Source organism: Neophocaena asiaeorientalis, unplaced genomic scaffold (genome assembly GCF_003031525.2).
Source record: "Neophocaena asiaeorientalis asiaeorientalis breed wild unplaced genomic scaffold, Neophocaena_asiaeorientalis_V1.1 scaffold150, whole genome shotgun sequence".
NCBI lineage: Eukaryota > Metazoa > Chordata > Mammalia > Artiodactyla > Phocoenidae > Neophocaena > Neophocaena asiaeorientalis.
In genome coordinates this window covers 5504023-5523504 of record NW_020176571.1, presented here as the reverse complement: position 1 = coordinate 5523504, position 19482 = coordinate 5504023, and the positions used below count along the sequence as shown (strand labels likewise).

The 19482-nt window shown below is 53.8% G+C and overlaps 1 protein-coding gene across 3 annotated transcripts in view; it reads left to right on the top strand.

Moving 5' to 3' along the window:
- The window catches only part of VWF (von Willebrand factor), a 142687-nt gene that overhangs the window by 60074 nt on the left and 63131 nt on the right, over positions 1-19482 (top strand). For all 3 annotated transcript variants that reach the window (XR_003001563.1, XM_024733216.1, XM_024733215.1), the window contains 5 exons: positions 2568-2763; positions 3522-3737; positions 7601-7841; positions 13569-13663; positions 15663-15823. Coding sequence is in view for 2 of the 3 variants with exons in the window: in XM_024733216.1 (XP_024588984.1) it covers positions 2568-2763; positions 3522-3737; positions 7601-7841; positions 13569-13663; positions 15663-15823 (909 nt within the window). In the remaining variant the exon portion in view is untranslated. The remainder of the gene's footprint in view (positions 1-2567; positions 2764-3521; positions 3738-7600; positions 7842-13568; positions 13664-15662; positions 15824-19482) is intronic.

Sequence of the window (19482 nt, the reverse complement as noted above, 5' to 3'; positions counted from 1 at the left end):
CGTCAGCCGTCCCACTTTCTCAGGCATCTCCCACCACACCGAGAGGGTCTTGATCTGTCAGGTGCCCCTCCCCGCCTTCAGCAGGCACATATATCTTGGTCTTGTCTTGGGTGGCTGATCTCCCTGCCTCAGGTTTATCTGTCTCCTCTGAGGGGAGAAGGGGGACTTATTTCTGTGGGAATGAGTTGCAGGGTTATCTCTGGGGCTGTGTTTGGTCAGTTTGGCTAAAGAGAAGAAGCCTTCCCTGGTCAAGACTCAGGACGGGGCAGACGACCCCGGGGCCTGGGGAATGCGCTATGTGTTTCGGCTGGAGGAGGAAAGGGGGCGTTTGTGGATGGGGTGGAGGGAACGTGTCCCCATGCTGACCCCGGGGTTTGTGGGGACCGCCGAGCTGAAGACCCCTGCTGGAGGTTAGGACGGCAGGGAGCGGCAGGGCGGGGCCCTCAGCCCCCGGGGGGCAGCAGCCAGATAAGGTGGGATGAGGGGCTGCCAGTGGCTCCCCGGGTGAGGCACGGGTCCCGAGGTCCAGGCAGCGGGTCCCTGCTGGCTGTGATGCAGGCGCAGCTCGGCATTAGGCCAAGCGGAGTAGAGGGGACTCTGACACTTTTCATCCTGTTGGAAGTGACACTGCTCTTTCAGATAGCGAATAGCAAGTGCGTTCTCCAAGTCCCTGATCTCGGACAGTTGAGGCATTGCGGGCCGGGAGGAGGGCAGCCTGGCCTGGCTCCCACCAGCACGCATACCCTCCTAACCCTCGCCGAGCCAACCTCTGAGACAAGCCCCGGGGATGGGGACGGAAGGAGACAGGCGTAGAGGGTGGGGGAGGGTGGAGACGGCAGACCTGGCGGGTGTGCCAGAGGTGACCCGGGGAGCCTGAGGTGCTCAGGGCCTGAGAACTAGGAGGGAAGAGAGCGGACACTGAGACAGGGGTGAGGGGACAGACGCCTCCCCGGCTTCACTGCTTCGCCGGGGCTGGCCTTAGGTGTCGGCGTCCGGAGGGGAGCCTCGCTCACTCACGAATCTGTCCAGACACTGTTCAACCATCCACGCACCGAACTGGTGGCCGAGGTCCAACAGTGAAACAAAGCGGACCAGAATCCTGGCTTCGTTTAGTTTAAATTCTAACGGGGGGGAGACGCACAGTAAGCAGACCAACGAGGAAACTGTGTCACGTGTTAGAAGGTGATAAATCCTGGCAGGGAGAGAGAGGGCAAGCAGAGGAGGGGCAGGAAGTGCTAGGTGGGGAGGATTGACGTTTTCACTGCGAGGTCAGGGGAGGGCTGGGGCCTGACGTGCCAACACTTGCTACTTGTCAAGCAAACGAGGAAACGCCGCTCCATCCTCTTTCTCATGAATGATATTTACTTGGGTTCAGTTTATGTGGGTTCGGAACCCTCACTAGATTGTTCCTCCTGCGTCTTGTCAGAGCCGGAAGGGGCTCCAGGACGTGACCTCACAGAGCCCGGCCCGAGCAGGTGTCAGAACACAGGGAGGTTCCGCAGCCACAGTTTAACCCTGGCAAATTGCAGAGCAAGAGTCAGGGCCCTGGGGTCCCGGCTTCTGCTCCAGTTTGAACCAGGACCCCCCTCAATAGACACCAGCAGATGCCCCCGGCTGTACCGTGTGAGAGACAGGCTCGACTCCCCAAAACGTTCCTGAATGTGCATCCCGGACTCAGAAGCAGGAGAACAAGCCACGTGCCGGTGGCCCGCATCCCCCCCTGCTCACCCTCGCAGGCTGCCCTCGGGTCCTCGCTGACCCTCCCTCCTCTGATCATGATCACAACCCCCGGGGTCCTCTTGGCTCGGGGCCTTTTGTCCTCAGTGATGCTCAGTGGCCAAGTCAAAATCAAGAAGTTAGGAAGGGGGACGGTGGCTGAGTGTTTAAGAATCCGCCTGCCACTGCAGGGGACACGGGTTCGAGCCCTGGTCCAGGAAGAATGAGAAGCCCGTGCGCTGTAATGAAGAGTAGGCCCTGCTCGCCACAACTAGGGGAAGCCTGTGCACAACGACGAAGACCCCATGCAGCCAAAAAAGTAAATAAATAAATTTAAAAAAAATAAAAAGAAGTTAGGAAGGTGTTTTTCTTTGTCACCCAATGTATGTTCTAAGAAGAGTTGCACCCTAACAGCTCAGCCTGCTTCGCCCCTGTGTGTGGCAGAGATAAGTGTGCAAGAAAGGGGCGCTGGCTTTGCACTCCATGCCCCTGGGCATCTCCTCTGACAGGCAGGGTGATGGAGCTCCGCCCATCCACTGGTCGCAGCTCTGTGACCTCAGGCAAGTTGCTGTCCCTCTCTGTGTCCCTGTCTTTAAGTGACAGGATAATCTCTAAACCCTTTCCTGCGGGACAGGTCTCTGACTCAAAGGATCTAAGAGGGGGCACGGAGCTGCTGGTAAAGATACTGCAGTTCCTGTTTTATTTTCTTTTGCAGCCTAGGGCTTAGCTGTGGTTTATTAAATGCATATTTATTTTTCACCTGGGGATCGGTTTTGATGAAAACCATCTCATGAGAGCAAGGAAGCTGTGGCTGCTTTGGCAGCTGCTCCAAGGTGGTCTGTCCCCCGCAGCTGTCCCCGGTCTACTCGGGGAGGACGTGCGGCCTGTGCGGGAATTACAACGGCAACCAGGGGGACGACTTCCTGACGCCCGCGGGCCTGGTGGAGCCCCTGGTGGAGCACTTCGGAAACTCCTGGAAGCTGCGTGCGGACTGCGAGGACCTGCAGAAGCAGCCCAGCGACCCCTGCAGCCTCAACCCGCGCTTGAGTATGTGAGACCTGGACTGGGGGCCCCCGGAGCCCCGAGCTCCCTCGGGTTCCAGTGCATTCCGTGGACGGTGCGCCCACCACGGGGGAGGGGAGGGGCAGGCACGCCCCCAGAACCCTGAGATTCCCCCGGGTTCCAGTGCATTCCGTGGACGGTGTGCCCACCACGGGGGAGGGGAGGGGCAGGCGCGCCCCCAGAACCCTGAGATTCCCCCGGGTTCCAGTGCATTCCGTGGACGGTGCGCCCACCGTTGGGGGAGGTGGGTCTTTGTTTTCACCATCAGCATTTGATGATCTTCATCTGGATCATTTATTCGTCAAAATCTCTTTATTGAGCACCCTCCGTGGGCCACACCCTGGGAAAGAAAAGAGTAGCCCGTAGTTCTTCCCCTGGACGTTCTCGGTCCCTTGGAGCAGCAATTAAACTATCGTAAGATAGATGCACGGGGCTGGCCATGCGCAGATTCGTCTGCGGTAGCGTCCTCAGGCCTACATCGACTGCCCCCTCTTACCCTCTTACTCAGCAGGGAACCGTTTCTCCCTAGGAAATGTGGTTGATTATGTATTTAAGCCATCAGGAAAGTATATTGGTTGCGGAAGAAAAATCGCCATGATTCCCAGACATGAGAGAATTTGTTTTTACCGCTGCTGCAGCGAGGGAGGGCCGGGGACGGGGATTTCGAGCCGGAGCCGGTGACCCTGGGGTGCGCGCGCGCATCGCCTGCGGCCGCCTCAGACCACGCCGCTCTTCTCCCACAGCCAGATTCGCGGACGAGTCCTGCGCCATCCTGACGTCGCCCAAGTTCAAGGCCTGCCACGGCGCCGTGGGCCCGCTGCCCTACCTGCAGAACTGCCGCTACGACGTGTGCTCCTGCACCAACGGCAGAGACTGCCTGTGCGACGCGGTGGCCAACTACGCGGCGGCCTGTGCCCGGAGAGGCGTGCGCATCGGCTGGCGGGAGCCCAGCTTCTGCGGTGAGTGCCCTCCCCGCCCGCCGCCCTTCCAACGCCACGCCACCTAGCGGGATCCACTCGGATGCCCTGCGGCCTCCGCGCTGCTCCTGTTCTGAGCGCTGTCTGAACGGGCCCAGGGCATATCCTCCCGTCTCCTCTCGATTCTCACCTCCCCGAAGGACAGGGCGATGGGGACGGACCTGTACCTGGAGGGCAGGTTGACCCCCTACCTGGGGGCCTAGAACCTTGGCGTCCCTGCCTGGTAGAGATTTCCTGTGGTCGCTGCCACCTAGCGTGGGATGCATGTAGGGCCGGGTTGAGGAGTCAGTGGGTCCCTGCATCCCTGGAGGATCTGAGGAAGTGATGGGAGATGCAGGGACCAAGTCTCTGCTTATAACTTCAGGCAAACCGTCGGGGCAAGTCCCCGCCCACGTCTCCAGCACCGCGAGTCATATAAAGCAGAATAACATCCTTGTCCCCAGACGACATGAGAGGCCCACCCTGCGCTGTTAGATGCCTGGCACCGGAGGTGGTATCTGCCCCACACTCTGGTCCCTGGTTGGTTGTTACTGTCTCTCTGGGAACGTTTGCTGAGTGCCCTGCGTGGTGAGGCTGTAGCAGTGCTTCAGGGCCTCGACCTTCCTTTTTGAGGCACAGATGGAAGCTGCCTCCCTACTAGGTGCCTGTCACACTGAGCAAGAGAATTAGTAGACTAAGGTCGGGGTAACCAAGGAAGGCTCTCTGGAGGCGGTGCACTTGACCAGGCTTTTAAAAGGCACTTTCTTGACAAAAATGTTGTTTCTGTTGGTGGAATAATAGTTGGGATGCGTAGAAGTGAAGGCATTCAAGGAGGATAAGGTCTAGTGGATACTCTGATTTATAGGGTGAAGTAGATGCGTTTGGAGACTAAAATGTCAGTGGTTCTGACAGAGCAGGAAAATAGGAACTACAAGAAATGGTAAAAGGTCTCAATATCATGTATTTGGAGAGAAGTTTAGGTTTAGGGGCTCTAGAAGTGTCACTATTTGGGGTCAAATGAGCCAACTTAGGATTTGAGTCTAAGCCACCTTATAAAAACAAGAAGCAGAGACAAAGTAAGGACGAAATGGAACAAGCGTTTAGATGTGTGAGGTTGTGTCCCTGTCCCTCTAGCCCTGGGGTGTCATGGGGTCACGGGCCAGCAGCTGGGAGAACTGAGGCTGGGACCTCTCTGGGTAACTTGCTTCGCGCGCTTTACTTCACCCTCCAAAAACCCTTATCAGCACTTGCTGTTCAGAAATTGGGGGCGTAATTTGGAGTAAGTGGCGTCTGTCTGTGACTGTGCTTTGGTTGTCCCCCAGTGTTAGAAATTATGCATCATCCCTGTGCTACAGCATCCGAGGGATTTCCTAATTTGGGACAGTCTCCCAGCATGCTGAGGGCTTACCGAAATATTCTTTAAACTTCAGGAGCAGCTGTTCTTAACCTCCACCCAGAACAGAACAAGAGGGGGTGAGCTGACCCCGCAGCAGCGGGTGCTGAGCTTTGTTTAGAGTTTCCTGGCTCCTGAGGCAGGAAGTGTGGGTGGTGGGAAGGACCTGTCCCTGGAGACTTTGAAAGACAAGAGGAGTCTGTCTCTATGAGTTGAACCAGTGAAAACCAGCCAGGTGGTCACGGGTTGTCCCTCTGAGGCCGGAGGAAGGTAGGCGGGATGCCTGGGTTCCTACCTTCATCTTGCACCTCATGTTCCCTTCCTGAGAAATGAACAGACTCCCTAAACCACTAACTGCATCCCCAAGAAGAGGCCACACCCACTGGGGGACACTCCTGGAGCAAGGCCTGATTGCGTAGCTGCTTTGCAGGGTGCTGTGAGGAGAGTCCGGAGAAGCACAACACATGTTTTGTTTTTTGTTTTTTTGTGTTTTTTTTGCGGTACGCGGGCCTCTCACTGTTGGGGCCTCTCCCGTTGCGGAGCACAGGCTCCGGACGCGCAGGCTCAGCGGCCATGGCTCACGGGCCCAGCCACCCCGCGGCACGTGGGATCCTCCCGGACCGGGGCACGAACCCGTGTCCCCTGCATCGGCAGGCGGACTCCCAACTGCTGCGCCACCGGGGAAGCCCCACAACACATGTTTTTCCTTGTAAACTGGTTATGCTTCCTTTGGAAAGACAAGACCACGGGACGCTGGCAGGCAGGGACCAAGTCTTACTGTCTCTGCATCCCCCAGCCTAGCAGAGCCCCTGCCACGCCGTGGACACATAGCCAACATCTGTCAAACTGATGCACATTACCTCTGGGGACGGAGGAGCAATTTAACACAGCTCCGGGCCAGCTCCCCAGAGAGAAAAGCCTTCCTGCTCCTCCTGGATGGGGGAAATTGCCCTTCTAGGCGTAGGCTCAATGGATTGAATGGGATTCCCATCTTTGTGGCCCAACGCAGTCCCATCTTAATCTGCCTTTGCTCTAAGTATTCATCCAGTGACCCAGCCTCTCCGCTGGTTCAGAGAAAAGCCTGTGTCTAGTATGGTTAAAACCCCTCCCCTCAAACGCCACCCCCGGAGCAGTTGTAGGCAGGGAGGTTGCAGGGCTTGGCTGTTTCTGAGGTTCATGGCCAGGCTTTCCCTTTACAGCTCCTGTGGAACACAGCCAGAGGGTTTCTGCTGTAGAAATGGCTTCTGACAGGGAGGGGAAGGGTTCTAATGGTCCCGGGAGGAGTGTCCCCAGTGAGATTCTCATTTCTTGGACGACAGCTGATCAGCAACGAGAAAGCGTTGTGAAAGAGCCTAGGGCCTCCCCCAGCGCCCCCCACCCCCCAGTAAAGAATTCCATCATCAGGGTGCTCGCGAGAGGGCCGTGAGTGCAGAGTGGGCTGAGTGCTGGGTCCTCTTAGGAGAGGACCTTTGGAGCCTGTGGAGCTGGGACTGCATTTCCCCTGTTATCACAAGGGCAATAAAGCAGCAAACATTCACCCCCTGCCAGGCTGGGCTCTACACTCACTTAACCTTCATAGCGACCCAGGTGGACGTTATTTTTATATTCCAGAGAGGACAGTGCTAACTAGAGGTGGCACTGGGACTTGAACCCAGGAATTGGGGATCCGGCGCCCACTCACTCCCTTAGCTGCTTTGCCGCGTTGCCGTGCTTCCTGTCAGCCTGTGTCTGTTGTGCCGTTTCTGTGTGGGAGGCCGGGGGGTGGGGGGAGGGCTGTGGGTAGATGGACGCTGCATGCGTGGCTGGGGCAGGTCTAAGGGTGTCCCTGCTCTCTGTGACCGGCACGTCCCCAAAGCCTGGTTCCTAGGGGACCATTTCCTTTCTAGAGCATAATGGTTAAGAGCGTGAGCTTTGGGGTCACAGAGAGCTGGGTTCAAATCCTGCCTCGGCCTCTACCTGGGAGGCGTGACCCTGATGAGTCACTAAGTTAAGTTTCAGGTTTCTTACCTCTGGGGGGGCGGGGTTTTGAGATCTCATGCACTGAGAGGCAGCCAAGGCGTAAAACCCACGGTGAAGAGCAGGGTGTTCAGTAGGTGCTCAGTTAAGGGAGCTGTTATTGTTATTATCATCAGGGAAGAAATGCCCTTGCCCATCCCTGCCAGTCCTTTTGAATATTTACAGCCCTAAAATCCACCAGGATTTCTACTATGTCCCAGGCTTTGAGAATTCAGAGATGACCAAAGCATGGTCCCCCTGGTTAAGCAGAGGAGAAAACGTGTACGTCCGTGATTAGAACAGACGTTCGTGAAAATAAAAACACACTTTTGCTCACAGTGGGAAGAGAAGGCAGTGACTGTACGGATATGACTGGGGGTCCCAGCGGCAAGGGGTGGCACCCCCGGTCCTAGAACCACAGTCCTGGTCATCTTAATGCTTCCACTGAGGCTGTCCTTCCCCCGCCCTCTCTCCTCAGCGCTGAGCTGCCCACGAGGCCAGGTGTACCTGCAGTGTGGGAGCCCCTGCAACCTCACCTGCCGCTCCCTCTCTTACCCGGACGAGGAATGCACTGAGGTCTGCCTGGAGGGCTGCTTCTGCCCCCTGGGGCTCTACCTGGATGAGACCGGGGCCTGTGTACCCAAGGCCCAGTGCCCCTGTTACTACGACGGCGAGATCTTCCAGCCCGAAGACGTCTTCTCGGACCATCACACCATGTGGTAAGTCAAGCAGTGGGACTGGGGACCTCGGGAACGGCAGGGGCAGGGAAACGTTCCTCCACGTCCTTCATTTCATGGATGGGTAAACTGACGCCCAGGACAGGCAGTGCCCGTCCAGCATTGCACAGCAAGTCGGGAGCAAAGCTGAGATTTCACCCAGGTCTTCCGACTGCCTTGCTGTGCAGGGCACTGGACCTCCAGGCTGGCGGCAGAAGTAAGTGATGAACAGTAAGCCAGCTGTCACGTGTGGAGCCCCATTTCTCTGCACTAGGTCTCAGCGTCCCTTTTCTAGAACAAAAGATGGGAGTTCTCCTTGCCCCGCTCCCCTTCAGCCTCCTGTCGGTGTTCTCAGGCTGAAGCACTCAAGCCAGGAGAAGACACACCGTAGCAGCATTGCCTCAAGGGTGCATCCCCGTCCTGACTTGCTTCACGCCTTTCCCGAAAAACAGCTCCAGGTCATGCACGCTTCCTGCTGTCCTTCACCCAGGCCCTTGGTCATGGTCAGTTTCAGCAGGGCTGTCACAGTCGCAGAAGAAATTTGTAACAGAACATTTATAAACACCTAATCGGCGCCAGTTCCGTCCCAGTGCTGGGCTAGAGATTGTAACCTAAAGATGAACCAGACACAGGATGGGCCCCAGAGAAGCTGACAATCTGCGAGGGAAACCAGTTGAAATGTGCTGATTATGGAAAATTTCAGATATCACACTGGAGAGAATAGTGTAAGGGGTCCTAATGCATCCAGCCCCAGCCTCCATAATTATCACCACTTTGCCACTCTGATTTGATCTATCCCTTCCTCCCCTTTTTGGCTGGAATAATTTAAAGAAAACCTCAGATATTATTTCATTTCATCTGAAAATACTTCAGTATGTATTTCCAACAGAGAAACAGTTAAAAAAAACAAATCTAACCACAATACCATTATTAACCTAACCATTAACAATCATTCCTTCCTAACATCTAATATTCAATCCATGTTCACTTTTTCCTGATTGTCCCAAAATGTCTTTTTACAATTGGTTTGTCCAAGTCAAGATCCAGTCAGGGTCTGCACGTTGCATTTGGTATGAAGCTTTTTCTCATCACTCCATTGAGATTAATTTGCCATCCTTCCCAATCTCCTATATCCAAAGTGGGTTGTTTACACTTGTATTAAAACAGTTATGGTCGTTGGGCCTGGATTTATGCAAAAATGTGTTAAATCTCCCCTCTAGACTGTGACCTCCTAAAGAGTAGGGACTGTATCGTAGGCCCTGATCCCTAGTAGCTAACCATTCTGATACAAAGTAGGTACCGTTCATGTTTACTGAGATGAAATAACTATATTTGGTAGACTTGCTGTGTCAGAACCATGAAAACCCCTGCTCGTTCAGAAAAGGGAAGGATCTCTTCCGTTTGGGAGGAACTGGGGAAGACTCAATGCAGGAGGCAGAAGTGGGGTTGAGGGGCTTCCCTGGTGGCGCAGTGGTTGAGAGTCCGCCTGCCGATGCAGGGGACACGGGTTCGTGCCCCGGTCCGGGAAGATCCCACATGCCGCGGAGCGGCTGGGCCCGTGAGCCATGGCCGCTGAGCCTGCGCGTCCGGAGCCTGTGCTCTGCAACGGGAGAGGCCACAACGGTGAGAGGCCCGCGTACCGCAAAAAAAAAATAAAAAAAAGAAATGGTGGAGGGTTTTAGGGGTGGAGCAGCGGTCCAGGGACTAAAATGCACAAGGCATATACTCACTAGTCACCAAGGTAAGTCCTCTGGGGACATATGTGAGCGCGAGGGAGAGATAAGACTGGGGGGAAGTTGGGACCAGCATCAGGGGTCGGTCTGTGGAAGATAAGGTGAGGACTGATGCTTGAGCAGTCGGCCGTGGGACCTCGGAGGGTTTGAGCAGAGAGGAAATAGGGTCAAAGTGTAGTTTTAGGGAGTAGGTTCTGGAAGCTGCATGAGTTATGAGGTCAGTTGTGGGAAGATGTTGACATAGTCTAGTCGGAAGGTAAGGCCCTGGGCCAAGTAATAGCAGCAAAGATGGAGGGGGTCAGGAGCTAGAGATGCCGGGAAGGTAAACAGACCAGTGGGATGTTTGGGAGGAGGAGGAGGAGGTGTATTGAAGGTGGTCCCAGGGTTCTGAACTTGAATGCTTGGGAGAACAGCGAGACCAAGAACTGCAAGAGGGCTCTTTGTAGGTGGAGGGAAGATAATGAGTTCAGTTTTGGCCTCGATGACTTTGAGTGACCAAGAGGGCATCTTGGTGAATGAGTGGAACCGATGGCTGGAATTATGGGTTTGGAGCTTGAGTAAGAGATTGGGGCTGGAGGTACCAGTTACAGCCGTGAGAGTAGCTAGGCTTCTAAGAGGGGAAGACCAAAGATGTGAGAACGTTCAGAGGACCAGGGGAGGAGAAAGGGGATCCCATGAGAGAGGCCAAAGAAAAAAGGCCAGCGGAAAGGGCAGAACCAGGAGAGGCCCATATCATGGACATGAAGGGAACAGGGGAGTCGTACCATCTTCTGTTGGCTTGGGCATTTGGCCTTAGCCCAGTGGTTGTTTTACCATAGTTGTCAAGCTATAATATTCAAGGTGTTTCTCTCTGGGGTCTTGAAACAACACTTTAGGCAAGCAGGACTTGCTTTTTTAGTAAGGAATTGGAGGCTTAGAGAGATTATCACTTTCCAAATCATCCAGCAAGTGGCTGGAACCCAGGGACCCTTGAACTCTTCATGTTACACGAAGAAGAGTCTGTTGAATATGGCGATCAGAAGGTCACAGTGACCCCCTTGTTTCATAGTGTGGTGAGGAAAGAAGACAGAGGGTAGGGGGCTGGGGTGACTCTGAGGACAGCAATGCAGCTGGTATTGGTAAAAATAACCAATTTTACCATATCGGAAGCGCAAGGAAGGTTGTGGGGGACAGCAGCTCCTGGGTGGGCAGAGGGCTAGGGGGTAGCCCTGGCTTCAGGCTCTTCTCAGGGTTTGGGCATCAGTGGCCTCTCCATGACCACCTCCTCTTCCCAGCCTCCCCTTCAGGCACCAGGGCTGAAAGCTATAGATCATCTGTTTCTCCACTTCATTTAGAAAATTGGATTTCAGGGAGAATGTGAGCCAGCGGGAACTCAGGGCTTGTCTGTGGCTATTTATTTTTATTCTTTTTAATTAATTAATTTATTTGGCTGTGTTAAGTCTTGGTGGCGGCACACGGGCTTCTCTCTAGTTGTGGCACGTGGTCTCCAGTGCGCGTGGGCTCAGTAGTCGTGGCGAGCGGGCTTAGTTGCCCCACAGCATGTGGGATCCCAGTTCCCCGACCATGGATTGAACCTGTGTCCCCCGCATTGGAAGCTGGATTCTTAACCACTGGATCACCAGGGTTCTATTTTTATTTTTATTCTTCTGACAACACACTGAAGAATCAGCACAGCTGGGGCAGGTGTTAGTGATGCCCATGGAAAGGTGGTAGGAAGGTGCAAGCACACGTGACCTGGAGGTTTCTCCAGACGATTCGTGTGGTATCCAAACAGCCATCGCAGTGGGGTGCTCACTCCAGGTAGGCCAGCTGTGAGCTAGGAGTTGACTTTTAACCTACCTGCAAGGTTTTCTTTCTTTTTTTTTTTTTTTTAAAGTAAAATTAAGCTTTTTGGTCATGTCCAAATGATAGATAGAACATGGCCTTTGGGGGAAGGATCTTTTTAAGCCAGGTGTTAGTTAAAAACCAGAAGTGCAGAATCTGCATGTGCCCAGGGAGGGAAGGGCTGATTCCCTTGTTCATTCAACAAATGCTGATCGAACAGCAGTCACGTTAAAAATGTTCAAAAATTATTATAATCAGCGAAACGCAAAATGAAGCAATAAACGTTACTGCGTATCTGTTTCACTGGGAAAAATTGAAATCTGAATAATGCCAAGTGTTGGCAGGGCCATGGGACATGGGGCCCCTGACCTGCTCCTGGTGGACACAGACTTGTTCACATACTCCCAGGATTGTTTCAAAATCTCAGTGTGATTATGTCACATTCCTGCTTGGAATCCTTCCAAACCTTCCCCTCAACAGGCCTTAGGATGAAGGTCAAATCCCTCCCACGGCCTCCCAGGCCCCATGGGATCTGACCTCTGCTACCTGTCCCCTCTCCAATGCCCTGGCTTCCTTTGAATCCTGAAGGTGCTTTGCTCCCTTCAAACCCAAGTCCAGTTGTACCTGAGAGAGCCAGGGGCACAGTCTATGCGAATTGGACATCCACACCTGGTAGTCGCACCTGGGCATATATATTAGAGGTCTTCACGTAGGGTACATGTATGAAGATGTCAATCACAGCCTTGTTTACGGTGGTGAGGAGTGAGGGACAATCTTCCATGGCTTCTACCCTCTTGGATCCTTTTATTTTCTATTTTTTGGCCACGCCACTAGGCATACGGGATCTTAGTTCCCTGACCAGAGATCGAACCTACTCCCCCTGCAGTGGAAGCTCGGTGTCTTAACCACTGGACTGCCAGGGAAGTCCCTACCCTCTTGGATCTTATAGTCCAGTGGCAGAGAGAGATGTTAACCAAATAATAACTCAAATGCATGTAAAGTTACAAGTGTGGTAGGAAGCAAAGTATGTGGTCTATGAAAGCTTGAAATGGGGGGCGGACAAAGGCGGTTTTGTCTGTGTGTGTGTGTGTGTGTGTGTGTGTGTGTGTGTGTGTGTGTGTATGTGTGTGTAAGTGATGTCAGGTCAGAGGAAACAGTGTGTGCAGGAGCGTTTGCATTTGAGTGGGGCAGTGCACCTTCAGGATGAAAAGAAGGCCAGGTGGATGGATGGGGGATGGGTAGCAGGGCTCAGACCGTGTGGAGCCTGGGAGGCCATGGGAGCGGTTTGACCTTCATTCCTAAAGCCTGTTGAAGGGAAGCTATTGAAGGATTCCAAGCAGGAATGTGACATAATCAGATTTGGGTTTTGCAAAGATACTTGGGCTGCCATGAGGTATGTGTTTTGGAGGGAGGTGAGGAGAGATGCAGGACATCAGTCGGAAGGCTTCTGCACCATCCAGGTGACGGGGGTGGGGCTCGGCAGTGGAGATGGAGGTGGGTGTGGCTTCCAGCTTCAAGCCACCAAGCCCAGGGCTTGGGGATGCATAGGGTGTAGTGGTTGGGGAGAGGGCAGTGTGTCAGGGCTGAGCCCTGGGTTTCCGGTTTGTGAAACTAGATGGATGGTGGTTTCATTCGAAGAATCCAAGCCCCGGGGGAGAATTGGCTTTGGAGGGGGGATAGTGAGCTCAGTTTTGGGCCCACTGAGCCACGCAGGTGGTTATCACATAAGCATTTGAATACGTGGATCTTAAGTTCAACGGAGAGATCGGAGCTGCTGATGTGAATCTGTGAGTCCTCTCTGTAGTTGAGGCTGGACTTGCAAATGGCACACACAGTAGGAGGAGGAGAGAGGGGCTGGATGAGTCCGCAGGGGGGCGGAACTACTGTGAGCCTGAGATGAGCAACCAGCAAAGTGGGAGGAAAACCAGGAGGGACGTTTTGTTTTCTTTTTGTAGAAGGATGGAGCAGGTGACAGGGATGACTAACGTGGAAGGAGATGAAGTGAGAAAAGAAGTGAAAACAGTTGCACTGGGTCCAGTGGCGTGGAGGTCACTGGTGGCCTTAGCAGCTGCGTTTCAGCCAGGTTATGGGATGGGGGCCGGCCGGAGAGGGCAGAGCGCCCTGTGGGAGGTGGGGAATCCTTCTAAGTCAGGCTGTGACCTCCTCTCTGCAGCTACTGTGAGGATGGCTTCATGCACTGCTCCACGAGTGGAGCCCCGGGGAGCCTGCTGCCCGACTCGGTCCTCAGCAGCCCCCTGTCCCACCGCAGTGAGTACCACCCCCAACGGGCTCTCCTCTCCCTCTGCTCAGATGGTGTGGGTGAGGGAGCTGGCTGCGTTCAGGCACACGTTTGTGTGTGTGACTTCCAGGCCTGGAGGTGCCTTTGCATGTACACGTCCCAGTTGTTGAGGCAGGAAGAGTTTAATTTTGTGATGGGGAAAGACTGAATTGCCTGCAGGATGGACCAGGGAGATCTCTCTTCTGCCCATGGCAAACTTAACCCAGGGAGCAGCTGTGGCTACAGTGGTCCTTCATGGCCTCATTTTACCGAGGGACACGGTGACCGGAACACCTCTTTAGAAAGCTTCTCTGATGGATTTGAGACAGAGGAGTTTGGACTCGGTGCCCTTAGTTTGAAGGTCCTAATAGATGCAGCACTGTTCAAGGACAAGGCACAGGAGGGAGACCTGGTGGGACCATATTCCACGTTTGTGGGTCAGAAGGACCCAACATCCTTGCTTAGAAAGGACCCTCCTGGTAGGAGGGAGCGAGATGCCCTTAGGCAGATAAATGGGCTATTTTCAGCCTCCAGCTTGACGTCTTCTCCCTACCTCTCACTTTCCTAAGGCCCCCTCTCTCCCAGTGACACAGCTCTGTGCCTGCTTTTGTTTTCCGGCTGGTCCTGGTGGGGAGTCCAAGAACAGGATGTCCGCATGGCCAGCTGAGGGCCCACCTCTGGGTCCTCGCTGTGTGCTCACCTGGTGGAAGGGGCAAGGGAACTCCGTGGGGTGTCCTCTAAGGAGGCTAATCCCATTCCTGAGGGCTCCACCTTCATGACCCAATCACTTGCCCCAAACCTCACCTCTTAATAGCATCACCTTTGGGGGTTAGGATTTCCCCATGTGAATTTTGGGGGGATACAAACATTCAGTCCATAGCAGACCTCAAGGTCACTCATCCCTCTGCCTCTTTCTTCTTCCTGCTCTCTCTCATTGTAACGTTTTTTTCCTACACTCCACCCCTCTCTGTTGCGTTCTGCCTCTCAGGTCTGATGCTTCTCTTGCCCAGACTCTTCTAGCCTAGTGACAGGAAGGTTTTTTTTTTTTTTTTTTCCAAAGTCAGGAAACTCCTAGAATTCTGTGCCATTTGGAAAACCATTTAACCTCTTAGGGTTTCAGTTTCCCAACAGAAGTTTCCATATAAAAACAAGGCTGGGAGTTCTGACTTTCTTGTCCATAAGAGCTACTACATGCTATATATGCATGTAAGATACAAATGCTATTCAATGCATCAGGGTTTTTGAAACACAGGTGCTGTGTCAGTTACCTGCTGTCATCATTTACTCAGTCAACACAGTGATACCTACTAACTGCCAAGAGATAGAACAGTGAACAAAGCGACAAAAACCCCTGCCTGCACGGAGCCTGTGTTCTAGTGTGTGGGTGGGATGCGGGTGAGCAGTCAACAAAGAAGGAAAATCAATGGCCTTCAAATGGTGACGTCAGAGCGAGGAGAATGACAAAGCAGGGAGTGGAGGAGTGTCCAGGGATGGAGTGTTACGGGTTTAAAGAGAGCGGCTGGGATGGCCAGGGGCTGGGCAGAGGATGCCACGTGAGCAAAGCCCCCTTTAAAGTTGTTGTGATTTAATTAATTTTAGGAATTTAAAATTAAATGTGTTGGAGCAAAGGTTCCTTTTAAGCACCCACACCCGGGTCCCTTAAAGCCTGGCTCTGGACGTTTCTGCAGCGCGTCCTGATTCAGTGCAGCAGGCAACAGCGCAGGGTCAAAGGGGATGAGGACCGGGGGCCGTTAGAGGGATGCCGAGCTCGGCAGAGGCGTCTTCAGTGTAGGAAGAGGTCAGAGCTCAGATGAGTAGATGAGGCTGCCATTCCGGACCCAGCTGGAGGTCCAGCAGTGCCTTGTCCCAGGGCGTGGGCAGCCTGAGCCTCTGGGGTTGAGTGACTGCACGCAGGGGGCAAAGGACAGAGTAGACGGCAGATCCATTCACCCCTTCAATGATCGTCTCTTTGGTTTTCCTGACTCCAAGGCAAAAGAAGCCTGTCCTGTCAGCCCCCCATGGTCAAGCTGGTGTGTCCTGCTGACAACCCGAGGGCTGAAGGGCTGGAGTGCGCCAAAACCTGCCAGAACTACGACCTGGAGTGCGTGAGCATGGGCTGCGTGTCCGGCTGCCTCTGCCCCCCGGGCATGGTAAGCTACCCAAGCCGCAGAGGGATGGAGACCTGCCGGGTTCCCGCGGGCAGGGGACAGTGAGGTGGGCTGCGGAGGCAGAGAGAGAAAGAAGCAAGAGTTCCACAAGGACGGCACTGGGGCTGCAGACGGGGTGCAGGCGGGGGCAGGGGTGAGTCCTCTGTGGCTGAGTCACAGCCGCCAGAGGCAGGGAGACAGCCGATGGGAGAGTTGGGGTTGATCTTCATCTTGGTGAGAGCTGACAAAAGTACAAGAACTTAGCACAGCGGTGCCCTAGGGAGCGAGGCAAGGATTTCTGGAAAATACTTAAAAGTGCTACCGGGCATCGCCACTAGAGTTTTCCCAAGGGCTGCGTGCCGTTGTATGAAGATGAGGAGACACACGCATGCACACACATGCACACACATGCACACACGCACGCACACGCACGCACACACATGCGCGCACACACGCACACACACGCACACACATGCACACACACATGCACACACATACACACACACACACATGCACACATTTTTGCATATGACTTGCGTTTATGTGTATAACTCTGTATCTCAAGAGAAGACACTGCCGTCAGCAAGCCGCAGGCCCACCAATCCCTTCCCCACACCGAGCCTTGCTTTCCTCATCTGTAGGGTGAGCCATGAGGTCTTGGTCAGCTCCTAACATTCTGTGTCTCTGGGGCTGAGGCTGCAAACCGTCACCCTCGGCCAGCCCTTCCTCGTGGTCCCCCAGCTGCTGGTCTGCAGCCGCCTGGCTCCTAACGCATCCTGGTGGTGTCAATGGCCTGAGCACACCCACGCCCCCTTAGCTCCGTCCCAAGTCTAGTCTTAGGACATCTGTGGATTAAATATACATAGACTATTCTTGTCACCCTGAAGGATGCAACTTCTGGATTCTTCTCTTTCAAATGCATCCCGTCTTCTTGCTTTCTCGAATTCCCCATACCCAATGTGAGCAGTGAGGGCTGGGGCGAGGGTCCTAGAGGCCAGAATTGGTGGGGGGAGGCAAGATGGCCCTCTTAATGGCTGTAAAGGTCATTCATGATGCCCAGGCCTCGGCTTGGGGGCAGTATCCTGGGCTGTGGGGGCTGGAAACTCAGATGCATCACCAGCAGCCCTCAGGAAGGCTGCGGACTGGGGTGTGTGCAGGGCACACGGTCTCTCTCTTTCCCTCCAACCCTCTCTCCTCCGAGACGGACAGACTAGCTGTTATCCATTCTCCCTGGGTGCTCCCTTCTGTCTTAGCCTCTGAGGATTCTAGAACTATCTTTTCTAACGGGGGAGCTAGAGATTGGCCAGGGAACATCCCCAAACTGGAAGATCTTGTTTGGTGCCTTAGCAGAAGGAGGTATAAAGGAGGGGGAAACTCAGACAAGAAATAGGAGCGTGGAGAGGAAACTTCCATATTGTTCTTTTTTACCCCAAGGGCCTCTTATTTTGACTGTTCCTTCTCCATACTTGGAGAAGAAATTCTCCCGACATCAGAGAAAGCTCTGGCAAAAAGAGGGATGCCGCTCAGGAGACTGGAAGCATCAGGGGCTCTTTCAAATGAACTTGTTTTTTCCCCACGAAGGAAATAGTACAGAGAGGCTTAAATATTAGTAACCACAATAATCGCATTATTGTCCCAAATGGAGAGCGAGGCTTTGAATGCAGGATGAGGACGCATCGTTAGGGACTCCTGGGCACTCCTGCAGCCTCTGGCCTCCCGAGGACAGTCTCTGAACATCTGTCATGTTAACAAGGTGTCTCTCACCCCAACCGCAGGGGTTGTGAACTTGAGGCTTGTGGGATACGAGACTGGGCTGTTTTCACAATTGCTTCATTATGATGCCAGCTAACATGCAAATCATGGAGGCCAGATCTGCGAGCAGGAAAGTCTGGGTGATTTACGAAGTGCGCGGTGTGCTGGCTGCCGCCCGCGACCCGTGTTCTTGGCCTCCACGCAAAGGAAAAGGAGCGGAAAACACTGCTTGGGCCCATGGGTGCAGACATCCTCCGAGGGTGTGTGTCTCGTCGGCCATCCCCTGTGGAAGGTGGGAGGCTGTGGCATGTCACTGAGGGTTTGGAGGAAGAGGTCAGGGGTTCTGAGGACTCGAGAGGAGGGGGGAGCAGCTCCTTCCTGGGGGGCAGACCCACAGGGAGCAGGGAGAGTAGGAACAGGGGCCCGAGGGCCCAGCCCGGCCTCACCGCTTCCTGGCTCCTTGATTTTGCACATTCACTTTCGCTGAGCCTCAGTTGCCTCATTTGTAACATGGGCACAGAATTCCTGCTCTGCCTTCACACATGGGCCTGAAGGAGTCGTATGTGAAAGCACTTTTTTTTTTTTTTTAAAGAAGATGTTGGGGGTAGGAGTTTATTAATTAATTAATTAATTTTTGCTATGTTGGGTCTTCGTTTGTGCGCGGGGGCTTTCTCTAGTTGTGGCAAGTGGGGGCCACTCTTCATCGCGGTGCGTGGGCCTCTCACTATCGCAGCCTCTCTTGTTGCAGAGCACAGGCTCCAGATGGATAGGCTTCAGTAATTGTGGCTCACGGGCCTAGCTGCTCCGCGGCATGTGGGATCCTCCCAGGCCAGGGCTCGAGCCCGTGTCCCCTGCATAGCAGGCAGATTCTCAACCACTGTGCCACCAGGGAAGCCCTGAAAGCACTTTTAAAACCAGAAAGTGCTATGGGATCATGGGAATAGCTTCAGTTGTTGTTTTCGTCCATAACCGAGGCTGTCTCAGAGGCTGGGCCGGCCCCCTCCTCTGGTCCATGGGAGAGACCCAGGAAGGGCCCATTTTCATAAATTTCCAATCTGTTGTGGACCAAAGCTTTTGTAAATATAATAGAAGTGAATTATCAGAAAAATGAAGCAAAAGGCAATGACATGCAAACATGAGTAACAGACAGGATATGTCGCACGTGATTTTCTAAACAACTGCTACCCTCCCGGCTGCACTCATGTCCTCACAGACCTGCACTGGTCCTGGGGACCACCCCGCTCTTTGCAGTTTGTTCCGGGCCTGGTACCCGCTCAGATCAGAGGCTTTCTGCTTCACTCCATCTGCTCCTGACACCGGTGCCAAGGTCTCCTTGCATAGGACCAGGGGTGAGGATGCTTTCTGACCACACTGATGGGTGGTTGGTGCAGAAGCTGCCCGAGCTTCCAGGCTTGAATCTGGGCGCCTGACGTTTACTTCAACAGAGTGGCAAGCCACTTAACATCTTTGTGTCTTTATTTTTCTCACCTGTAAAATTGGGTCAGAAGAGTCCTTGAGAGGGTTGGAGGTGACAGTGGTGGGTACATGGAAGTCGCTTCGTAAGTGGTGGTTTAATGACCGCGGTTACAAGAAGTTCATGGAGGAAAAGCATGAACCATATTATGGACAGAGATGCTATAGGAAGTTAGTGCACACTGGGGAGCAATTTTTTGGACCTCAGGATCCACATGTAAGACCCACTAGATCAATAAAATGAAGGGGTTGCACTAGAAAATTTCCCAAGTATTTTTCTACGGTTAAAAAATCCTTGAATGCACTTCCTGCCTTTAAATTAGACTATTACCTGCTTCCACCACGAGGTGGCAGCAAAGCACAACCCACCGCCCGGCTCACTCCGTCCCAGTCGGGGCTGTAATCGTCTCCAGGCAGAGCCAGGAGCCCTAAAGACC